Source organism: Ranitomeya variabilis, chromosome 5, assembly GCF_051348905.1.
Source record: "Ranitomeya variabilis isolate aRanVar5 chromosome 5, aRanVar5.hap1, whole genome shotgun sequence".
Lineage (NCBI taxonomy): Eukaryota > Metazoa > Chordata > Amphibia > Anura > Dendrobatidae > Ranitomeya > Ranitomeya variabilis.
In genome coordinates this window covers 168214820-168239784 of record NC_135236.1, presented here as the reverse complement: position 1 = coordinate 168239784, position 24965 = coordinate 168214820, and the positions used below count along the sequence as shown (strand labels likewise).

At 45.1% G+C, this 24965-nt stretch overlaps 1 protein-coding gene across 2 annotated transcripts in view; it reads right to left on the bottom strand.

The window, feature by feature from the left end:
- The window catches only part of RHCG (Rh family C glycoprotein), a 350822-nt gene that overhangs the window by 114270 nt on the left and 211587 nt on the right, over positions 1–24965 (bottom strand). For both annotated transcript variants that reach the window (XM_077263476.1, XM_077263477.1), the window contains exon 2: positions 21679–21865. In XM_077263476.1, the coding sequence (XP_077119591.1) occupies positions 21679–21865 (187 nt within the window). The remainder of the gene's footprint in view (positions 1–21678; positions 21866–24965) is intronic.

The following is a 24965-nucleotide window of genomic DNA, read 5'->3' as shown; positions in this document are numbered from 1 at the left end:
AAGGCAAATCCAGAGTCCCCTTATCCAGGTGGAATTCAGTAACCTTCCTCTAGCACCTGGATGTTGTAATACCTTACTGCTGAGCCTCTCATAAGGTTCTCACAACTGTTGTAGATGTTCTAGATGTTATGTCTTTCTCTCTGTCCCCCAGATGAATAGGAACAACCCATATGACTGATGGCCTGAGGCGTTTTACAGGGACTGTAGCATGCCCCAGCCTCTGAGGGGTGCCACCGTGCCTCCTGGGTGTAAGTACGGGCAGGTAACTTGCAATTAGCTGTCCTGCCTGTCTATGAAGTAAAGCTTACAGATCCTTACTCCCTCGGTATTCTGGCTACTGGATTTCTGCGCCTCAGAAGGAAGCATCCAGCTCCTGGCTGATTCCCTTCTGATATTCCTCTCCTGTGCTCTGCTTTCCTGCACACTCTCTGCAATATGTTTCCTTTAGTGTCTTACTCCAGGAGCTGCGGCACTTCAGGCTCCTAGACTCCACTCCTACCTCTCCCTCTGTCTTCCTGACAGGAACTGAACTCTGAACTCCCTTTCCCTCCAGATCAGGATGTTTTATAGGGGAGTTCACATAAACAAGCTTCTGGTCTGGAGTGTGAACATGTTGCCATGCATTGTGTCACTTGCTAAAGAGATCTCCTTTATTGCCTTCAAACGTAACATCACTCTCCCCTAGAGGAGAATGATATTACTGCAACGACCAGGACCCTGGGGCGCTGCATACACTTATGTGACTGATCACATGACCCAAAAAGCTACTTTAGCTAGGCAGAAACTGCAGCATCCATTTAGCTTTAGTGAAATGCAGCTCCTGGTTGCTGTACTATTCAGAATGATCAGTGTCATGCAAGAAGAGAAAGAGCAGTTTGTAATCTAGAAAGGAGAATGTTCTGTCAGCTTTCTCCTTGATTATAGGAAGCTGGCTCTAGACTATAAGGCGCAAGCACTTTTAAGTAAGATTTTTATTCTAGCTAAAAAGTTTGTTTTATAGTCCAAAACTGACAGTAAATTGTTATTTTTTGATCATTGCAAACAGCAAAAAGTTTGTACATTTTACTAATAAACCTAATTTTCAATGGAGTTGAATAATTTTGACTGCAACTGTATTAATAAATATAATAAAATACTTTCACCAATCGTGTTAAGATCACTATGCTGTCATACTTGTACAGACTCTAGCATTAATTAGACTCCTGATCCTGACCAAATCTGTTAATTCTCTGTTAATTAGTCAGACACCAAACCAAAACATTAAATAAAGTAATACCCCAGCCTAGATGTTTAAATTTATTAGACTCCAAATCAAACCCCTCCAAAAGAAAGTCAGTCTCTAGACCAGACTCCAAAATAAAGTCAAACTTTATACTAGGTCTCAAAATAAAACTATACTCACAGGTCAGCCCTGTAAATTAATCAAACCTCAAACGAACCAAAAATTCACATCGCTTCTGATGCCAGCCAGTGACATTGCACAGGTCACGCTGAGCCTGGGCGTCAGAGCTTTGGCATCTAAAGTAGAAGAGTATAGTAGAGATCTCTGCTCTCTAATCATTCTGTACTATTGAGTGCTTTGCTCCGAGTCCTCACTCATCATTCAGATTTATGAAAGTGCACAGAGTTTTATTAGCACTTCCCTCAGCCTAAGGAAGAGGCATTTATTTATCGTTGGATAAGAAGATGTTAAGCATCTCTAAAGCCTTATTTTCATAAAAAATAAAAAACCCATGTTAGTGTCCTATGCTGGAGCTTACCTCGCTTACTACTCCTCCCAAGCCTGTTTGGCACCAAGATTATAACTACAGAAGCCTTAAGATGTGGATCTACTATAGGTCAGACTTGTACAAACCTACAAAACACAAGGAAGTAAATGCCACATATCTTACAAAAAAATGTAATCTTTATTGAACAAATAATAAACTCAATTTAAAATTTCTTTGGAGACACAGCATACAAAAAAGAAACTGCAAATACAGGGACTAGGTATAAAATAATGTTTTTAGAGGGTTAGAACTCATATACATGAGATCAAATGTGTTCATATATCCCAGAATGACACTTAGTGCTTATAACAATCCATGCTCCCAAATTCTAAATCCTCTAACAGATAACAGCCAGGGTTCAATTAGTCCAAAAGCATATATAGCTGATATGCAAATAATCCCAGGTTAAAGTGCTGAATGCTTAAAATAAAATAAATCTGTCCTAGTGGACAAAGTGCAAGTGCATTGGTCTTGAGTAGGGTTGAGCGAAACGGATCGGTCATTTTTATAAGTCGCCGACTTTTGGCAAAGTCGGGTTTCATGAAACCCGACCCGATCCCAGCGTGGGATCGGCCATGCGGTACACGATCTTCGCACCAAAGTCGCGTTTCATATGACGCTTAAAGCGCCATTTCTCAGCCAATGAAGGTGCACGCAGAGTGTGGGCAGCGTGATGACATAGGTCCTGGTCCCCACCATCTTAGAGAAGGGCATGGCAGTGATTAGCTTGCTTTCTGCAGCGTCACAGGGGCTATAAAGGGGCGTTCCCGCCGACCGCCATCTTACTGCTGCTGATCTGAGCGTAGGGAGAGGTTGCTGCCGCTTCGTCAGAAGCAGGGATAGCGTTAGGCAGGGTACATAAAGCCCCAAACCGCTTGTGCTGTAGCGTGTCCAACACCACCTTTTGTTTTTGGGACAGTGGAGGCTCGATTTCTGTGCAACAGCTCTGTAGGTTATAAGGCTCCCTGATAGCTGTGTTGCTGTGTGGACGCCGCTGTGCAAACCAACTGCTTTTTTCAAAGCACAAATCCTGTTGCTCCTTCATCTCTGCACAGCTATCTATCTTGTTTGTTTGTCCACACTTTTGACTTTTGTGTGCAGCAGTCCTTTTTATTGCTGCCTGACATACTTTTCAGAGATAACTGTAGGGAGATAGTAATTGTAGTACAGTCCCTTTTTTTTTTTTTTTTTTTGGTTATATCTCTTCAAGCCACTTTTTGCTACAGAAAATATACTCTAATACAGTGGCCCAGATTTATTCACAATTCTCCCAGAAAAAAAAATAAAAGTGGGAGATTAAGATTGGCAAATCTGCATTAGTGCCAGTCCTGTGTGTGGCATCTTTTTTTTTTTATTTTCTGCCACAGAAAACCTACTGTGTAGCAGTGGGCCTGATTTCTTCCTAATTCTCCCAGAAAAAAAAATAAAAGTGGGAGATTAAGATTGGCAAATCTGCATTAGTGCCAGTCCTGTGTGTGGCTTCTTTTTTTTTTTTTTTTTTTCTGCCACAGAAAACCTACTGTGTAGCAGTGGGGCTGATTTCTTCCTAATTCTCCCAGAAAAAAAAAATAAAAGTGGGAGATTAAGATTGGCAAATCTGCATTAGTGCCAGTCCTGTGTGTGGCATCTGTGTTTGTTTTTCTGCCACAGAAAACCTACTGTATAACTGTGTGCCTGATTTCTTCCTAATTCTCCCAGAAAAAAAATAAAAGTGGGAGATTAAGATTGGCAAATCTGCATTAGTGCCAGTCCTGTGTGTGGCATCTTTTTTTTTTTTTAATTTTCTGCCACAGAAAACCTACTGTGTAACAGTGGGCCTGATTAAATCACTTGTCTCACATATCCCCCCCCAAAAAATAAAATAAAGGGATAATAATCTTGCCAAACCTGTGCATCTGTGCGAGTGCTGTCTGTGGTATCTGTCAGTAATTTTGTGCCACAGGAACTATACTGTGATATAGTGAGCCTGATTCAATCCCTTGTCTCCCGTATCCAAAAAAAAGAGGGACATTTCTATTGCCAGTGGGTGCATCTGCGTCATTCCGGCTAGTGCCATATCTGCCACCCTCTTTCTGCAAATCAAACTGTGTTGTTGTGTAATACAGTGGGCCTGATTTTTCCCTGGATTCTCCCACACATAAATAGGGACATTTCTATTGCCTGTGTTTTTATCTGCGTCACTCTTGTTAGTGCCATATCTGCCAGCCTCTTTCTGCAAATCAAACTGTGTTGTTGTGTAATACAGTGGGACAGATTTTTCCCTGGATTCTCCCACACATAAATAGGGACATTTCTATTGCCAGTGTTTTTATCTGTGTCACTCCTGTTACTGCCATATCTGCCAGCCTCTTTCTGCCAACCAAACTGTGTTGTGTAATACAGTGGGCCTGATTCTTCCCTGGATTCTCCCACACATAAATAGGGACATTTCTATTGCCAGTGTTTTTATCTGCGTCACTCCTGTTACTGCCATATCTGCCAGCCTCTTTCTGCCAACCAAACTGTGTTGTTGTGTAATACAGTGGGCATGATTTTTCCCTGGATTCTCCCACACATAAATAGGGACATTTCTATTGCCAGTGTTTTTATCTGCGTCACTCCTGTTACTGCCATATCTGCCAACCTCTTTCTGCCAACCAAACTGTGTTGTTGTGTAATACAGTGGGCCTGATTTTTCCCTGGAATCTCCCACACATAAATAGGGACATTTCTATTGCCTGTGTTTTTATCTGCGTCACTCCTGTTACTGCCATATCTGCCAGCCTCTTTCTGCCAACCAAACTGTGTTGTTGTGTAATACAGTGGCCCTGATTTTTCCCTGGATTCTCCCACACATAAATAGGGACATTTCTATTGCCAGTGTTTTTATCTGTGTCACTCCTGTTACTGCCATATCTGCCAGCCTCTTTCTGCCAACCAAACTGTGTTGTTGTGTAATACAGTGGGCTTGATTTTTCCCTGGATTCTCCCACACATAAATAGGGACATTTCTATTGCCAGTGTTTTTATCTGTGTCACTCCTGTTACTGCCATATCTGCCAGCCTCTTTCTGCCAACCAAACTGTGTTGTTGTGTAATACAGTGGCCCTGATTTTTCCCTGGATTCTCCCACACATAAATAGGGACATTTCTATTGCCAGTGTTTTTATCTGCGTCACTCTTGTTAGTGCCATATCTGCCAGCCTCTTTCTGCCAACAAAACTGTGTTGTTGTGTAATACAGTGGGCCTGATTTTTCCCAGGATTCTCCCACACATAAAAAAGGGAGATTTCAATTCACAACCAGTTCACGTACACCTTCTTCCTGGTTTTACTGGACCACATAACGGTTGTTAGTTTGATTACATTTTTCCAATAATGAGGAAGTCTGGTGGAAGAGGTCGTGGCCGTGGGCATTCATTGCCAGCTGGTAATGATGTTAGTGGTGGTGGTCGTGGAGCATCAGGTGGTCGTGGGAAAAGCAATATAGCCCCTAAGTCTCGAGTTGTTGAGCCAGTGTCATCATCTGGCTACACAAGGCCTCGAAGGATCCCTTCTCTGGGAGTAGAAAAACCACTTTTGAAGCCGGAGCAGCAGGAACAAGTATTGGCTTTCATTGCTGACTCTGCCTCTACCTCTTTCTCCTTCTCCTCGGAAAGTGCCAAATGTCAGAGCAGTGTGTTGTCAGTGGATGCTCCCGCTCAGGAACAAGTCGCTTCCTTGCGTCCTTCACCCAGAACAACAGTGAAGGATGCGTCAGGCGACACAACTGGTTACTCCATGGAGCTCTTTACACATACCGTGCCTGGGTTCGAAAGTGAAATTGTTAACAGGCCATGCCCATTACAAGATGAATCAGACATGGAGTGCACAGATGCACAGCCACAGCCAGATTATAATGCTGTTCCTTTGACTTAGATCAGAACATTGCCCTCGCAGTGTACTGATCCAGAATCTGACCCCGAGGAGACTATGGATCTCCGTCACGAACGCTATAGCACCGGCTTACACGGTGACCCAGAGGAAGGTGCACAGAACATAGAAGAGGAGGTCATAGATGACCCAGTTGTTGACCCCGATTGGCAGCCATTGGGGGAACAGGGTGCAGACGGCAGTAGCTCTGAAGCGGAGGAGGAGGAGCAGCAGCAGACATCAACATCGCAACAGGTTCCATCTGGCAGGCCCGTATCTGGCCAAAAACGTGTGGCAAAACCAAAACCAGTTGTAGGACAGCGTGGCCATCAGGTTCAAGTAGCTCAGTGTGCAATGCCTGAAAAGGTATCCGATAGGAAGAGTGCAGTGTGGAATTTTTTTAACCAAGATCAATGATCAGCGCAAAGTCATCTGTAAGAAATGCTCCAGGACCTTCAGCAGAGGTCAGAATGTTAAAAATTTAAATACAAGTTGCATGCATCGACATTTAACCACCATGCACTTGCAAGCCTGGACACACTACCAAACATCCCTTAATGTTGTAGCACCCTCTCACAATGAAGCTAATCAGCAAGGCGACATCCCTTCCCTCACTGTAAGCCCACCGTTTACCACACCACCTGCAGGTAATGTGGCGGTTTCGTCACAAGGCCAAAGCAGTCAGGGAATCACCAGGTTCGTGGTCGGAAAAACTGTATGTAGGGCACCATCAAGAATACCGTCACCAACCCACTCTCAGTCACCCATGTCCACCGGCACCCCCGCTAGTTCCACCGTATGCAGCTCTCCAGTCCAGCTCACCCTACATTAGACTCTCGTTAGGAAAAGGAAGTACTCATCCTCGCATCCGCGTACACAGGGTTTGAACGCCCACATTGCTAGACTAATCTTGTTAGAGATGATGCCCTACCGGTTAGTTGAAACCGAAGCTTTCAAAGCCCTGATGGACTACGCTGTACCACGCTACGAGCTACCCAGTCGACACTTCTTTTCGAGAAAAGCCATCCCAGCCCTCCACCAGCATGTAAAAGACCGCATTGTCCATGCGCTCAGGCAATCTGTGAGTAGAAAGGTGCAACTGACAACAGATGCATGGACCAGTAGGCATGGCCAGGGGCGTTACGTCTCCATCACGGCACACTGGGTTAATGTGGTGGATGCAGGGTCCAGTGGGGACAGTAATATTGGGACAGTTCTGCCTAGCCCACGGTGTAGGAAACAGTTGGCTGTAGGCGTTCGTCCCCCCTCCTCCTCCTCGTCCTCCAGCAGAAGCGAGAGCTCGTCCACAGACCGCAGTCGCACGACCACTCCATCCGCAGCTGCCACTGTTGCACACGAGGGGTCCAATTATGGAACAGCTTGTGGCAAGCGTCAGCAGGCTGTATTGGCAATGAAGTGTTTGGGCGACAACAGACACACCGCGGAAGTTCTGTCCGAGTTCTTGCAGCAAGAAACTCAGTCATGGCTGGGCACTGTACATCTTGAGGCAGGCAAGGTAGTCAGTGACAACGGAAGGAATTTTATGGCTGCCATAGCCCTTTCACAACTGAAACACATTCCTTGCCTGGCTCACACCTTAAACCTGGTGGTGCAGTGCTTCCTGAAAAGTTATCCGAGGTTACCCGACCTGCTGCTGAAAGTGCGCAGACTTTGCTCTCACATCCGCCGTTCGCCCGTACACTCCAGCTGTATGCATAACCATCAGCGGGCTTTGAACCTTCCACAGCTTCGCCTAATCATCGACGTTGCAACAAGGTGGAACTCCACACTGCACATGCTTCAAAGACTGTGCGAACAGAGGCGTGCTGTTATGTATTTGTGGGAGGATACACATACACGGGCAGGCAGTTGGATGGCAGACATGGAGTTGTCAGCTGTGCAGTGGTCGAAGCTCCAAGACCTGTGTCAAGTCCTTCAGTGTTTTGAGGAATGCACACGGCTGGTTAGTGCAGACAACGCCGTAATAAGCATGAGCATTCCCCTAATGCGTCTGCTGATGCAAAGTTTGACGCACATAAAGGAACAGGCGTCTGCAGCCGAGGACGAGGGAAGCCTTGATGACAGTCAGCCATTGTCTGCTCAGGGAAGTCTACAGGACGAGGTGGTGGGCGAAGAGGAGGAGGACGAGGAGGATGATGGGGATGACTATTTGTTGGATGAGGAAGCTTCTCAGGGGGCAATAGAAACTGCTGGCGGTGCAAGGCCGGGTTCTGGGTTTTTGAGGGAGACAAGTGAAGTGGATTTGTCAGAAAGTGCTCCTCAACCCAGCATAAGCACTGACTTGACAACTGGAACATTGGCCCACATGGCGGATTATGCCTTGCGTATCCTCAAAAGGGACCCACGCATTTTAAAAATGATGACAGATGACGATTAATGGTTGGCTTGCCTCCTTGATCCTCGCTATAAAGGCAAATTGCAAAATATCATGCCACATGAAAACCTCAAACAGATATTGGCAACCAAACAAGCTACTCTTGTAGACCGTTTGATGCAGGCATTCCCAGCACACAGCGCCGGTGATGGTTCTCACATGAGCAGCAGGGGGCAACAGGGCAGAGGTGTTAGAGGTGCACAGATCAGAAGTGGCGTAGGACAGAGGGGTTTTCTGACAAGGTTGTGGAGTGATTTCGCAATGACCGCAGACACGACAGGTACAGCAGCATCCATTCAAAGTGACAGGAGACAACATTTGTCCAGTATGGTTACTATTTTTCCTCCATTACCGATGTTGTCCCTCAACTGTCATTCCCCTTTGATTACTGGGCATCCAAAATAGACACCTGGCCTGAATTGGCTGAATATGCATTGCAGGAGCTTGCTTGCCCAGCAGCTAGTGTGCTATCAGAAAGAGTATTCAGTGCTGCTGGTTCAATACTGACCGAAAAAAGGACTCGTCTGGCTACCCAAAATGTTGATGAGCTAACCTTCATAAAAATGAACCACTCATGGATTTCAAATTATTTTGCCCCACCTTTCCTGCTGACACCTAGCTTTCCTGTAAAAAGGTCTTGCTTTGGGACTGGTGTTACTGACTGTTCCAATCTCTTAATTTGCAGCTGCTGTTTGTCCAGAATACGACATGTTTTCACCTCCCTAAATGCACTAACTCCCCCCACGGGGCCATGGTCTCGCCACTTGTCGCAAGCACCCGTCAGAGTGCCGTTTGTCTGAAGAGGTGCGTGTGCCCACTTTTGGTCGACGGGACTGGCACTGGGTCCCTCATAGTACAATGAAGTGTCTCTGGCGGTGGTGGCGCGCACCCAACGTCAGACACACCATTGTAACATGAGGGGCCCTGGGCTTGTACCGCCGGCCAGGAGAGAGTGTCCCCCCCCCAAGGTCAAACAGTGCTCTACAACTTGCTAAATTATCTGTCGCTGCTCCACCACTCTTTAGTATAGGCGCTGAAATCCTTGCATGCCTGGCACAGACAATAAGGCCGGGTTCACACTTTGCGATGTGCTCTGCAGGTTTATCCTGCAGCGGAATTGATAAATCTGCAGGGCAAAACCGCTACGGTTATTCCTGCAGATTTATCGCAGTTTGTTCCGTGGTTTCCGCTGCGGGATTACTCCTATACTATTGATGCTGCATATGCAGCAATATGCAGCATCAATAGTAATGATAAAAATAATAAAACTTGGTTATACTCACCCTCTGACGTTCCGATCTCCTCGGCGCTGCACTCGGCGGTCCGATTCCAAAGCTGCTGTGCCGAGAAGGACCTTCGTGACGTCACGGTCATGTGACCGCGGCGTCATCACGGTCATGTGACCGCGACGTCACCACAGGTCCTGCTCGCACAGCAACTCTGACCGGACGGCCGCGGGCAGCGCTGAGAGTTGAGTATAGCATCATTTTTTATTTTAATTCTTTTTTTTTCCACTATTCATGCTTCCCAGGGCCTGGAGGAGAGTCTCCTCTCCTCCACCCCGGGTAGCAACCGCGCATTATCCGCTTACTTCCCGCAACGTGGGCACAGCCCCATGCGGGAAATAAGTGGTTCAATGCATTTCTATGGCTGCAGAATCGCAGCGATTCTGCACAAAAAAGGTTTTTAAACCGCTGCGTTTCTGCGCGGTTTTTCCCGCAGCATGTGCACAGCGGTTTGCGGTTTCCATAGGGTTTACATGTTAATGGAAACGCTATGGAAACTGCTGTGGACCCGCAGCATCAAAATCGCCGCAGATCCGCGGTAAAAACCGCGAAGTGTGAACATGGCCTAACAGTTTGTTGACATGTATGATGCTAGTTAAAATAGTCAGGGGCCCTGTCCTACATTTGCACCAGTAAATACTTTGCGCCAAATTACAATGTCTGAAAGTCAGCATAGGAGCACACCCCTGTGCCTAAGTATGCCACCCTTTTTTTTTGGGGGGGGCGGGGTTATTTTTGTTTTGGATACATTAACATCACTTTAGGTTTTGGGACTCGGAGTACTTACTGTGTCAGACACTTCTTCCAATTGTCCTCCACTGACCACACCAATGCTGCCTGTGTACCCCTGCCACATAATGGAACCTGCATAGAGCCTAATTTATTATTTTAGGCCTAGGAAGTCTGTCTGCGGTCCATCCTTCCAATTGTCCTCCACTGACCACACCAATGCTGCCTGTGTATTCCTGTTGCCAAATTTAAGCTGCATAGAGCCTAATTTATTATTTTAGGCCTAGGAAGTCTGTCTGCGGTTCCTCCTTCTAATTTTCCTACGCTGACCACACCAATGCTGCCTGTGTACCCCTGCCACATAATGTAAGCTGCATACAGCCTAATTTATTATTTTAGGCCTAGGAAGTCTGTCTGCGGTCCCTCCTTCTAATTGTCCTCCGCTGGCAACACCAATGCTGCCTGTGTATTCCTGTTGCCAAATTAAAGCTGCATAGAGCCTATTTTATTATTTTAGGCCTAGGAAGTCTGTCTGCGGTCCCTCATTCTAATTGTCCTCCGCTGACCACACCAATGCTGCCTGTGTATTCCTGTTGCCAAATTAAAGCTGCATAGAGCCTATGTTATTATTTTAGGCCTAGGAAGTCTGTCTGCGGTCCATCCTTCCAATTGTCCTCCACTGACCACACCAATGCTGCCTGTGTATTCCTGTTGCCAAATTTAAGCTGCATAGAGCCTAATTTATTATTTTAGGCCTAGGAAGTCTCTCTGCGGTCCCTCCTTCTAATTGTCCTACGCTGACCACACCAATGCTGCCTGTGTACCCCTGCCACATAATGTAAGCTGCATACAGCTTAATTTATTATTTTAGGCCTAGGAAGTCTGTCTGCGGTCCCTCCTTGCAATTGTCCTCCACTGACCACACCAATGCTGCCTGTGTACCCCTGTAACCAATTTAAAACTGCATAGAGCCAACTTTTTTAGTTAAGACATACGATACTACCTTTGTCTGTCTGCGCCACTAAATCACGCTGTCCTCCACTGAAATAGCTGAGCTTCAATCTTCCGGCTCTCATTAAGTATTTTTAAATGTAACACTACAGTTGCCCTACTACTTGGGTTGGGGCCTAGTAACGGTGTCTGCCGCTGCTTGGTGTTCTCCTCCTCCTTGGTGTTCTCCTCCGGGTTTCCTTGTCTGAGCTTCAATCTTCCGGCTCTCATTAAGTATTTTTAAATGTAACACTACAGTTGCCATACTACTTGGGTTGGGGCCTAGTAACGGTTTCTGACGCTCCTTGGTGTTCTCCTCCTCCTTGGTGTTCTCCTCCGGGTTTCCTTGTCTGAGCTTCAATCTTCCAGCTCTCATTAAGTATTTTTAAATGTAACACTACAGTTGCCATACTACTTGGGTTGGGGCCTAGTAACGGGGTCTGCCGCTCCTTGGTGTTCTCCCCCTCCTTGGTGTTCTCCTCCAGGTTTTCTTGTCTGAGCTTCAATCTTCCGGCTCTCATTAAGTATTTTTAAATGTAACACTACAGTTGCCCTACTACTTGGGTTGGGGCCTAGTAACGGTGTCTGCCGCTGCTTGGTGTTCTCCTCCACTGAACAAAGCAGTGCCGCCTGTTTCCTACTGTTAGCAATTTAGAACTGCATTTAGCCTAGTTACTTATTTGGCCCTACTCACTGTGTCAGCCTCTCATTACAGTGGTCCTCCACTGAACAAAGCAATGCCGCCTGGTTAGTCCTGTTACCAATTTTGAACTGCATTTAGGCCACTCTATTATTTGGGCCTAGATCTGTGTTTCCTCCTCATCCTGCCCATTGCCCAGCCACTGCTAGATTAGCCCGCTGGTACGTTGACCCAGACCACTGCATTCCCCTTGCACTCTACACAGCCTGAATCTGACCCTGCTGAAAGTCAGGTTCCTCTTCCCGCATACTATACCACCTTACACGGGGACAAAGAGGAAGGTGCAGGTGAAAGTGCAGGTTCCTTCATCAGGTGGGGGGGCACACTCGTTGGCGACGTCACTGGCACAGGGCCCCTCATAGTACGCAAAGTGTCGCTGCAGGTGGGAGGCACCCCCGCCGTGCAAACACACCGCCGTACTGTGAGGGGCCCTGTGCCAGTGCCAATGCGAACGAGTGGGACCCCCTGCTTGCTCAGGATCACAGCACTTGCAACGTTGCAATACTTACCTCTAACTGCTCCACCGCCGTGACGTACTCCACGTTTCCTGGGCCCACTGAAAACTTGAACCAGCCCTACCCCCCACAACTTTAGCCAAATGACCCCCCAATTTTCAATGGCTACCTATTATTGTAAGGTAAATTAAGACTGACAAGCTTAAGTAACAAGAATTGATGTTTTTGGCATTAAAATGGGCACTGTAGGTGTTTTCCTGGCCTCCACTCACTGCCGACTATGCTTCCCCATTGACTTGCATTGGGTTTCGTGTTTCGGCCGAACAACGACTCCGACTTTGCAAGAAGATCGGCCGATTTCACTCGACTCGACTTTTGACAAAGTCGGGTTTCGCAAAACCCGACTCGACCCCAAAAAAGTAAAAGTCGCTCAACCCTAGTCTTGAGAGAATTTTTTGAAGCAGTAAATTCCTAACTTAAGTGGATATAAAGATTTTGAAAAAGATTGTGAAAATCAAAAATTAGATCATTCCAGAAATTTTAGCATCACAGTTGGTGTTTATGAAATTCAATGTACTGAACAATCTCTTTCTCTCTGTGAAAGAGTAATAATGTCAGACTATTACTGACATACAGTGCTGTATGCTTTAAATAAAAGTAATCCATCCAACTGGAAATAATACAAGCGTACTAAGGGTACTGTCACACTCTGCAACTTTCCAACGATCACGACCAGCGATACGACCTGGCCGTGATCGTTGGAAAGTCGTTGTGTGGTCGCTGGGGAGCTGTCACACAGACCTCTCTCCAGCGACCAATGATGCCGAAGTCCCCGGGTAACCAGGGTCAACATCGGGTTACTAAGCGCAGGGCCGCGCTTAGTAACCCGTTGTTTACCGTGGTTACCAGCGTAAAAGTAAAAAAAAAAAAACCGTACATACTCACACTCCGGTGTCCTTCAGGTCCCTTGCCGTCTGCTTCCCGCACTGACTGAGTGCCGCCGTAAAGTGAAAGCAGATCACAGCGGTGACGTCACTGCTGTGCTCTGTACTGCCTTACGGCCGGCAGTCAGTCAGTGCGGGAAGCAGACGGCAAGGGACCTGAAGGACACCGGAATGTGAGTATGTACGGTTTGTTTTTTTTTACTTTTACACTGGTAACCACGGTAAACATCGGGTTACTAAGCGCGGCCCTGCGCTTAGTAACCCGATGTTTACCCTGGTTACAAGCGAACGCATCGCTGGATCGCTGTCACACACAACGATCCAGCGATGACAGCGGGAGATCCAGCGACGAAAGAAAGTTCCAAACGATCTGCTACGACGTACGATTCTCAGCAGGGTCCCTGATCACTGCTGCGTGTCAGACACAGCGATATCGTATGGATATCGCTGGAACGTCACAGATCGTACCGTCGTAGCGATCAAAGTGCCACTGTGAGACAGTACCCTTAGTCTGAGAGAAAATTGATAAATATTATCAGATGCTTTTGATAACATAAACATTTTTTCAATCAACCCAAATATTTATACATCACACTTGGTACCTATCAGGTACGGACTGGGACTGAAATTCAGCCCTGGCATTTTAGATCACTGAGGCCCCATCCCCCAAGCATCAGATGGAATATGTTCTTAATATATACTTACCTTGTAATGTCTTCACATCCTGTTCCATCCAGATGTGTCCGGATCCCAGAATTCCAAGCCGCGGAAGTTCACCAACCTCCATATTGGGGCACCCAAGTGATGGGTGTCTCAATATGGAAACTGGTGGTGGTACCAACCTCTTGTGCAGTACCACCAGAGGAACACCATCGCACCACACACATACATACACACTGTATATGTCGTACGCAACACGCAAACACACTGTATATGCCATACACACTACACACACACACACACTGTATACGCTGTACGTACCTCACACACATGCACACACACACACTGTATACGCCATACGCAGCCTCTTGCGTGGTACCACCAGCGGAACATCATCACGAACATGCCGAATCAGCCGAATGATTCACAGACTGCCGCCATCTGTGTACAGGAGGAGTGCATGCGCAGTTTTAATGTGACCACCACTATCTCTCTGCACAAAGATGGAGGCGGTCTGATTTACTGCACCTGCGCGAATTCCGCGCAGGCACAGTGAATCATTTGGCTGATCCTGGCGGTATATGTGCGACGTGTCTACAGGCAGAGGAAGCCGGTCACATTAAAGGGGTTTTCCAACAAGCGAAAGTTCATTTTAAAAATTGTCTGTGTCTGACCGTATATGGAGCATACCACATCTCCTGGGCAGGAGAGGAAGCAAAAGACAATACTGACATTACAGCAGGGGATCACAGAGGATTTCTTTTGTCAGGTAAAATATTTCACTGACTGTTTTTAAACAATATTTTACCTCACAAAATATATCCTCTCCGATCTCCTGCTGTAATGTCAGTATAGTTTTTTGCTTCCTCCACAGCCCAGGAGCTGTGGTATGTTTTGTACACAGTCAGACACAGACAATTTTTAAAATGAACTTTCTTTTGTGGGAAAACCCCTTTAAAAAAAGGAGAAGACAGCAGATGGGAGAGAGAGGAAACACACAGGGGTGAGAGAGACAGAGCACAGGGGGAGATAGCTCAAACGGGACAGCACATGAGGGGAGAAAACACAGCACAGGATGGAGAGAGACAGCAGACAAGGGGATAGCACATGGGGTAGACAGGTCAAAGAAAAGAGCACAGAAGAGAAGAGCAGGGAGAAGTCAGCACATGGGGAAAGAGAGAGTGGATAGGTGGGTGAGCACATCGGGGAGAGATTCTCAACGCTGCAAAGCCTGTCCCCTTCATGATATTACCACCCTCCCAATGAGATAGCATCGGGCCCCCATCTTGTATTACTAATATTAGTAATGGATGGAGAAAAGCAAGATTTATTGCATGACAAATATTTCTAATGATTCCCGTGGCCTGCTGGGTTAAGTGATGGAGTCAGCGACTTTGTGCTCCTTCACAACTCTTAACAATATGGGTGTCTTGAAAACACCAATTTGGTTAATAACGTAGCAGACAAGGTGGCCCATGACCAGACAGGCCCTTCTGGCATTTGCCAGAATTGCCAGATGGCCTGTCCAGCCCTGGTGCCTATAAAGTTCAGTGTGCAGAGCAATCTACTCCCCTTTCAAGTGAAATACCTATGCTAAATATACCCTATGGTTTCAAATATTGTGGATCGCCCCCCCAAGGGCAGTGGGGTACTCGGGACTGGGTCCTTCGGTTCACAGGGGGATGTCCCGGTGGCTGACCCAGTCTGTGGCCCTGGGACGTCCGTGTAAAAGGGAAAGGTCTTTAAGGGGAATGTTCGTGACGCCACCTGTGGTATTTGGTCATGGTGACCGATGCTGCTTTAAGGGGTCCGCTGGGGTGATGTTATGGCAGCTAGATGGTATACCTTCCCACAGGTGAAGTGTATCCCCAGGGCTTCCTGGTGTGTAGATGGTGAATGATGAATGGCACAGTGAAGAACGAGGACACAGGGTTGCAGTCTCTTTACCTTTACTGAAGACTTCAGCATCCACAGTCCAGAGCACTAGATCACAGGGCAGGCAGAGTCCGGCAGGTTTGGAGGCAAGTCCACAGTTCCCTTATCCAGGTGGAAATAAGTAGCCTTCCTTTGTGCTGCGGTGGTGTAGTCCCTTACTGCCTATAGCTTCACATAAGGGTCTAACAGATGCGATGTTTCGCTCTCTCTGTCCCCCATATAGGATAGGACAATACCCGTATGACTGGTGACTTGAGCCTGTTTATAGGGCCTCTTAGATAACCCAGCTCTGTAGGTGTCACCATGCTTCCTGGGTGTAAGTGTGGACAGGTAACCTGCAATTAGCTGTCCTGCCGGTCTCTGAAATAAGGCGTAGAGGTCCTTACTCCCTCGGTGTTCCGGCTACCGGGATTTTGCGCCTCAGAAGGAGACAGCTTGAGCGGGGCTGGTCCCCATCTGGTATCCTCTCCTTTGCTTCGACTTCCTTCACGCTCGCTGCAATACAACTCTGCCTTTCAATGTCTCTTTCTGGGAGCTGCAGCTCTGAGGGCATGCACAGCTCCTTTGACCCTCTCTCCTCCTCAGACTCTGGTCTGGAACTTTCTAACTCTCCCTACAGACTACCAGTTATATATATATATATATATATATATATATATATATATATATAGGGAGTGACCTAATAAATAGGAGCAGAAGCTCCCCCTGGTGGCCTGGAGTGTGAAATGTGTTGCATGTTTGTGATACCTGGATGCAGTTATCCTTCTTTGCCTCCAAACATAGCATCATTCTCCCCTAGAGGAAAGCAATACCACTGCGACGACCAGGACTCTGGGGCACCGCGATTGCAATATCAGAGTGATCAGAGTAAAATTCCTAGTGGAGACTTGTTTTACCAGCACATCTCACATTAGTTAAATTAGATTGACTTTAGGAGATTTTGAAGTCAACGCTTTGAATTCTTTGTCATGTTCTTTAAATCATTCCTAAATAATTTACCAATTGTTATCAGACTAAAAGAGGCCACTATGCGGGAATACTGTTGACATGTAGGGTTGCTCTTGCTAAGTAATGATCTCCACATAATGTTAAAAAAAATATGGTCCATAAGATCAGTCTACCTTTCCCAATTACCTGTAAGTCCAGTTCTGATGTTTATATGCCCATTGTATAGTAGGTGCTTTCAGATGTGGATATTGCCTAATAGTCCACCACTGCTGGTCAAATTGTTAGTTTTTGGTCAAAATGGCCATGTGAGGGCTTATTTTTTGCAGGATGAATTGTACTTTTGAACGACACCATTGGTTTTAACATACCATGTACTGGAAAACAGGAAAACAATTCCAAGTACAGGGAAATTGCAAAAAATTGCAATCCCACAATTGTTTTTTTTTACCATGTTCACTAAATGCTACAACTGAACTGCCATTTTGATTCTCCAGGTCATTACGAGTTCAAAGACATCAAAAATGTCTAGGTTCTTTTTTATTTAAGTGGTGAAAAAAATTCCAAAGTTTGTTAAACAAAATTGCGCCATTTTCCAATACTTGCAGTGTTTCCATTTTTTTGTGATCTGGGTCTGGGTGAGGGCTTATTTTTTGCACACCGAGCTGACATTTTTATTGATACCATTTTGGTGCAGACTCAATGTCAATTCTTACAATATTCACTTGACATGGCAATATAATAAGGAGCAGGTGGATTTTTTGGATGTCTGTGTGAAGAAGGACTTGGGAGGATATCGCTCCACTGATGTCTTCCGTAAGGTAACTGCAACTAATACTCTCTCACACGCTACTTCAGCCCATCATCCGCAGGTTTTTAAGCCCATGTCCAATAGTCAGTTTATACGAATGAAACGGATTTGTTAAGATGATATGAGGTTTGAAAATCAAGCAAAAATCTTGACTGCAAATTTAAAACATAGGGGTTATAACCATAAAGTCATTAGGGCAGGGTATAGAAGAGCAAAATCTATGCCTAGAGAACAGTTGCTATCCTATTCTAGACGCCAGTCATCAAATGATGTACAACCAGTGAGACTTATTACCAATTTCAACTCACAGTGGAAACAAACTATGCAGGTTTTAAGGAAACACAGGTGGGTGTTGAGGGCAGATGATGATCTTGCCAAGTGTATTCCAGAACATCCGTCAGTTACATGGAGGCGATCAAAGAATTTGAAAGATATTCTAATTAAAAGCCACTATGTGGCTCATAAGACATCATGTTTTTCCAATCGAGCTTTGGTGATTGCTCTGTATGTAAATTCATAGATCGGGCATTTTCCTTTAGCAATAGTAATGACAGTAAAAATTTTATGATTACATATAATATAAACTGTAAAACAGAAAACGTAATATACTATGCTTACTGCCCATGCGGGCTAATCTACATTGGAATGAACACCCGTCAATTACGGGTACGCATTCTTGAGCATGTGAGAGACATTAGGAATGCGGCTCTGGTTGAGGATATTAAAACCCTCAAGACATCCCTGAACATTTTAGGCTACGTCATCAGAGTAATCCAAACCTCTTCAGAGCCAAAGGGATAGACCGTGTTCAGCTTGGAATTAGAGGTGGGAATTATAAGAAGGAATTGCTAAAAAGGAAAGTAAATCGATGGTTGCACTGGACGCTATTGCTCCGAGGGGCTTAAATGAATATGTGAGCTTCAAACCCTTCTTATAGTAGCGCAAATTTTAAATCATCACAATTTATGTTAGTTTTTTGTTTATATTAGGTTTTATGTTGCTATATGGGCCAATTGTCCCATTATTCCTAATAACGCATTTGAGTTTCTTTGTCCTTTCGATATAGCTATCATTGGTGATGATGGAGCTCCTCTGAGTTTTTTACAGGGGGGAACCCCGGTATCTGAAAAACTAACTGTCTAAAATCCTCCAAAGAACATGAATAGACATAATAATGAAGACATTATCGATTTTAGTATGATGGAATCGGCTATTTTTGATTAATTGTTGATTATAATGTATATGAACTTTTTAAGGCACTATTGCACTTTATATTGGTTATATGCACTGTAATTTTCACTTTGTGAATATTAATATACACATTGTATAAATCAGTTGTTTGATTTATGATTAAGTCATTTGTATATAATTATGGTTAATATCAATCTACTATAAACTGATCACATTTTATTTTAACTGCATCCTTGCAGTCATTTTTCTAGTATCGTGGACCTTTTACTAGTAAATAAATGGAGCTTATAGTTTATTATATTATGTTCTTAGCTGCACAAATCATGCTTAAGGTGTATTAATTATGCTGATGGTATAAATGTGTTTATGGTATCAATTGTGCATGATGTCTGTCTGCTATATCGTGATAAATGTCTGTATATGCTATGTAAATATTTATAGGCTAGTTAGTTAGTATAATGGTGAATCAATATATGGGATTCATCTGATGCTGTTATAATATTATAAGGTTTTAAATCATGTCTATGTATAACCAAGTTTAGATACTGGGCAATGTGAGCACATACCCACGCATGCACTGTGGCGTTGCAGTGAGACGGCGCTCTATAGTTGTTGCCTGTTGTCCTGGTGAGGGGTCGGATCACATGATCTGAACACGTGACCGGATGATGGGCGCACTGAGCGCCGTAGTTTCTGTGATGTCGCAACATGGGGGAGATGCGCCACTACACATGTGGCCATTAATCTAATTAGTACAATACTATATAACGAGACTAAGGTCAGTGCTACTCTACCTCCCGACGAAGCTGCATGAGGCGGTGAAATACGCGTCAAGGTGTTCTGGTGCACGCACACTTCTCTCGTCATGTCTACAGGTACAGTTTCAGATGGGCATACTTGCTAGCATTTAGCTATATATATTAACTATAGGTCCGGGATTAGTGCAATCAATCAGGATGGCTATCATTATAGTGCGAGTTAAATGTCGCTGTCAGAGACTGACAGCGGCATTTGACTAGATAAGAGCCATGGGTGGATCAGCTGACATGTGCCAGGAAATGTGCGGGCTCCAGTGCTGAACAGGGGGAGTCCGATATCGGCGTACTATTACGTCCGATGTCGGAAAGGGGTTAAAACACCGGTGTAAACATGAACCAAGCTTGGATTGGAATACCAGGCCTAATTTCAAGGTCTCTTTGCTTGAACTAATTGCTTTACAAGTGCCAATAAAACAGATAGCTCAGGTTGGCTGGCCCAGTGTTCAGGACTGGTCTTCCAATCCGAACTTGGTCCATGCTTCACAAGTGTGTGAAATCGGCTTAAAGCTGAATTAAACATGTTGCTTATGAATCCCGAACAAGTATGGTAATGTGTTTTTACAAGTTTGAAATATTAAAGTGGTGGTGAAAAACTAAAAAGAGACATTGACATGTTGTGGATTTCAGTTTATGCTGAGTAACAAAAAAAACACAGAGCATGAGATTTTTTTAAATCCTATCCTCTTTGCTGCAAAACCCTATTTTTTTGAGCAGCAAAAATACACAACATCAAAAACTCATCCTGAGAACTTAACCTGAGTTTTGGTTTTAGACCTTTGTCCCCTTTAACTCCAGGGCATGTGTGCAACTGCAACATCTGTACCCACTATAGATACCGTATTTTTTGGACTATAAGACGCACTTTTTTCCCAAAAGATTTTGGGGAAAAATGGGGGTGCATCTCATGGTCGCAATATACTTACAAATCCTGCGGCTGTGGCAGTACGGCGGGGCTCTGTGGTGTGGTGGTGGCGGGCTGTGCTCCGGGGTAGTGGCAGCAGCTCTCTTTGCTCCGTGGGGGGCTCCGCCCAGAGCCCAGTGGTCCACATACATCCGTTGCTGCCTTGTTGTGGTGGCCTCTGGGAGCATGGCCTCCAGGAAGATGGCCGCCGGGCCGGGGGTGGCGCATGCTCAGTTTCAGATCTTGTCCCGAGGTCTTGGGAGACGAGATCTCGGGATGAGATTTTGTTGCCGAGATCGGATTCTGAGCATGCGCCGCCCTTGCCCCGACGTCCATGTTCCCTGAGGCCATGTTCCCGGAAGCCACCGCAACATGGCAGCAAAGAATTTGCGGGGGCCTCTGTGCTTTGACAAAATGCCGGCGGAGTCCCCCACAGAGCACAGAGAGCCACTGCCACTGTACCGGAGCACAGCCCCTGCCCCTGATCACAGCCCCCCTGCCTCAGCACAGAGCCCCTGCCCAAGCACAGAGCCCCTGCACCAGCACAGAGCCCCTGCCCCAGCACAGAGCCCCAGCACAGAGCCCTGCCCCAGCACAGAGCACCTGTCCCAGCCCCAGCACAGAGCCCCTGCCCCAGCACAGCCGCCACTCCTGTCCCAGCACAGAGCCACCGCACCAGCTTGGGATGGGATTTCCCAATGCCAGCGCACCAGCCTGGACCACCGATCGACCCCTGTGACTACTCCTCCACCTGTAGATCAGCATATGATAAAACACCTATTTTTTGAGACAATAAATTATATTATTCCTATAATTTTGACTAGTTACAAACCTTATACCCCAAAAGGTAAAAATGATCAATAATTCCTTTGGGTTTCTTACAAAATGCTTGAAGGCACACCTAAAATGTTGCCTTGTTTCTGGTACGTCCAAGCAATTTGTAGAAAAAAAAGCAGGGGAGATCAGTAGTTTTTGCATAATATAGTGTACAGACCCATGCATGGAGGTAACAAGACAAGGCAAGTGCTGGACTGTTATGTATTTTCTGGTTTAGATTCACAATTTTCTAGCAATCACTCTATTTTTGGCAAACAAGTGTGTATAGAGGTAATTCAATGTTGTTTTACCCATCACAAGAAAATTGGCTTTTTTTGTAATATTTGCCATGGAGACCCCAGGGATGTGGGATCTATTTAAGTAGACATAACAGATTGAGTTTAGAAACATTAAGAGAAAATAGGTCTTCCAGGCCTGATCACCTTGTTACGCTGACATGAATCTTGCCACCTTCAAATGTGTGAAACCATCCCTGCATCAGAATAGCCCATTGTATTCCAAAGGCTGCGAGCAAGAAGTTGAACGCAACACTGCCAAAGCCATATTTCTTTAGGAAAGTCATAAGAAAGCCAAAGCCAACAAAGATCATGACATGGACGTCCTGGAAACCTGCAAAGAAAGCAGAACAGTATAAATTATTTTTCCTATGTAAAGGTAAATATTATCTCATTAAGGTGAAATATCTTTATGCATATATTAAAAGAGCTAAGATCTTGGTGACGTATCCCCAAGTTATCAGTGTCACATCCGTGTCTGACACACTGCGCCGCCACTTATCTGATGTTTTCAGGCCCTACAGTTGCTGTAAGTTCACAGTGGATAGCGCCAGGACACCACAGATCCATATACTGTGCAGTGGCCATTATCAGGTACTTCAGCTCAGATCAGATCTAATCAGATCAGTTCTGGGCACCACATTTTAAAAAAGACATTGAAAAACTGGAGCAAGTTCAGAGAAGAGCTTCCAGGATGGTGAGCGAACTGCAAAGTATGTTTTATGAAGAACAGTAAAAGGGAATCTGTCACCTACTTTTTCGTATATAAGCTGCGGCCACCGCCATTAGGGGCTTATCTACAGCATTCTGCAATGATGTAGATAAGCCTCTGATGTAACCTGAAAGATAAGAAAAACAAGTTATATTATACTCACCTGGGGGGCGGTCCAGTGTGGTCCGGTCCGATGGACGTCGCAGGTCTGGGTCCGGCACCTCCCATCTTCATGTGATGATGTCCTCTTCCTTGTTTTTGTCTCGGCTCATGCACAGGCGTACTTAATCTGCCCTGTTGAGGGCAGAGCCAAGTACTGCAGTGCGCAGGCGCCGGGAAAGGTCAGAGAGGCCCAGCGCCTGCGCACTGCAGTACTTTACGATGCCCTCAACAGGGCAGATAAAGTACGCTTGCGCAGGAGCCATGACAGAAGTAAGGAGGAGGACATCATCGCATGACGATGGGAGGCGCCGGACTGCAACCCACACCAGACCGCCCCCCCAGATGAATATAATCTAACTTCTTTTTCTAATCTTTCAGGTTACATTGGGGGCTTATCTACAGCATTACAGAATGCTGTAGATAAGCCCATGATGACTGTGACCCAAGCTTATATACAAAAAAGTAGGTGACAGATTCCCTTTAACCCCTTCACCCCCAAGGGTGGTTTGCACGTTAATGACCGGGCCAATTTTTACAATTCTTACCACTGTCCCTTTATGAGGCTATAACTCTGGAACGCTTTGACGGATCTTGGCGATTCTGACATTGTTTTCTCGTGACATATTGTACTTCATGATAGTGGTAAAATTTATTTGATATAACTTGCGTTTATTTGTGAAAAAAATGGAAATTTGGCGAAAATTTTGAAAATTTTGCAATTTTCCAACTTTGAATTTTTATGCCCTTAAATCACAGACATATGTCACGCAAAATACTTAATAAGTAACATTTCCCACATGTCTACTTTACATCAGTACAATTTTGGAACCAAAATTTTTTTTTGTGACGGAGTTATAAGGGTTAAAAGTTGACCAGCAATTTCTCATTTTTACAACACCATTTTTTTTTAGAGACCACATCTCATTTGAAGTCATTTTGAGGGGTCTATATGATAGAAAATACTCAAGTGTGACACCATTCTAAAAACTGCACCCCTCAAGGTGCTCAAAACCACATTCAAGAAGTTTATTAACCCTTCAGGTGTTTCACAGGAATTTTTGGAATGTTTAAATAAAAATGAACATTTAACTTTTTTTCACACAAAATTTATTTCAGCTCCAATTAGTTTTATTTTACCAAGGGTAACAGGAGAAAATGGACCCCCAAAGTTGTTGTACAATTTGTCCTGAGTACGCTGATACCCCATATGTGGGGGTAAACCACTGTTTGGGCGTATGGCAGAGCTCGGAAGGAAAGGAGCGCCATTTGACTTTTCAATGCAAAATTGACTGGAATTGAGATGGGACGCCATGTTGCGTTTGGAGAGCCCCTGATGTGCCTAAACACTGAAACCCCCTACAAGTGACACCATTTTGGAAAGTAGACCCCCTATGGAACTTATCTTGATGTGTGGTGAGCACTTTGACCCACCAAGTGCTTCACAGAAGTTTATAATGCAGAGCCGTAAAAATAAAAAATCATATTTTTTCACAAAAATGATCTTTTTGCCCCCAATTTTTTATTTTCCCAAGGGTAAGAGAAGAAATTGGACCCCAAAAAATGTTGTGCAATTTGTCCTGAGTACGCTGATACCCCATATGTGGGTGTAAACCATTGTTTGGGCGCATGGCAGAGCTTGGAAGGGAAGGAGCGCCATTTGACTTTTCAATGCAAAATTGACTGGAATTGAGATGGGACGCCATGTTGCGTTTGGAGAGCCCCTGATGTGCCTAAACATTGAAACTCCCTACAAGTGACACCATTTTGGAAAGTAGACCCCCTAAGGAACTTATCTAGATGTGTGGTGAGCACTTTGACCCACCAAGTGCTTCACAGAAGTTTATAATGCAGAGCCGTAAAAATAAAAAATCATATTTTTTCACAAAAATGATCTTTTTGCCCCCAATTTTTTATTTTCCCAAGGGTAAGAGAAGAAATTGGACCCCAAAAAATGTTGTGCAATTTGTCCTGAGTACGATGATACCCCATATGTGGGTGTAAACCATTGTTTGGGCGCATGGCAGAGCTTGGAAGGGAAGGAGCGCCATTTGACTTTTCAATGCAAAATTGACTGGAATTGAGATGGGACGCCATGTTGCGTTTGGAGAGCCCCTGATGTGCCTAAACATTGAAACTCCCTACAAGTGACACCATTTTGGAAAGTAGACCCCCTAAGGAACTTATCTAGATGTGTGGTGAGCACTTTGACCCACCAAGTGCTTCACAGAAGTTTATAATGCAGAGCCGTAAAAATAAAAATCATATTTTTTCACAAAAATGATCTTTTCGCCCCCAATTTTTTATTTTCCCAAGGGTAAGAGAAGAAATTGGACCCCAGAAAATGTTGTGCAATTTGTCCTGAGTACGCTGATACCCCATATGTGGGTGTAAACCATTGTTTGGGCGCATGGCAGAGCTTGGAAGGGAAGGAGCGCCATTTGACTTTTCAATGCAAAATTGACTGGAATTGAGATGGGACGCCATGTTGCGTTTGGAGAGCCCCTGATGTGCCTAAACATTGAAACTCCCTACAAGTGACACCATTTTGGAAAGTAGACCC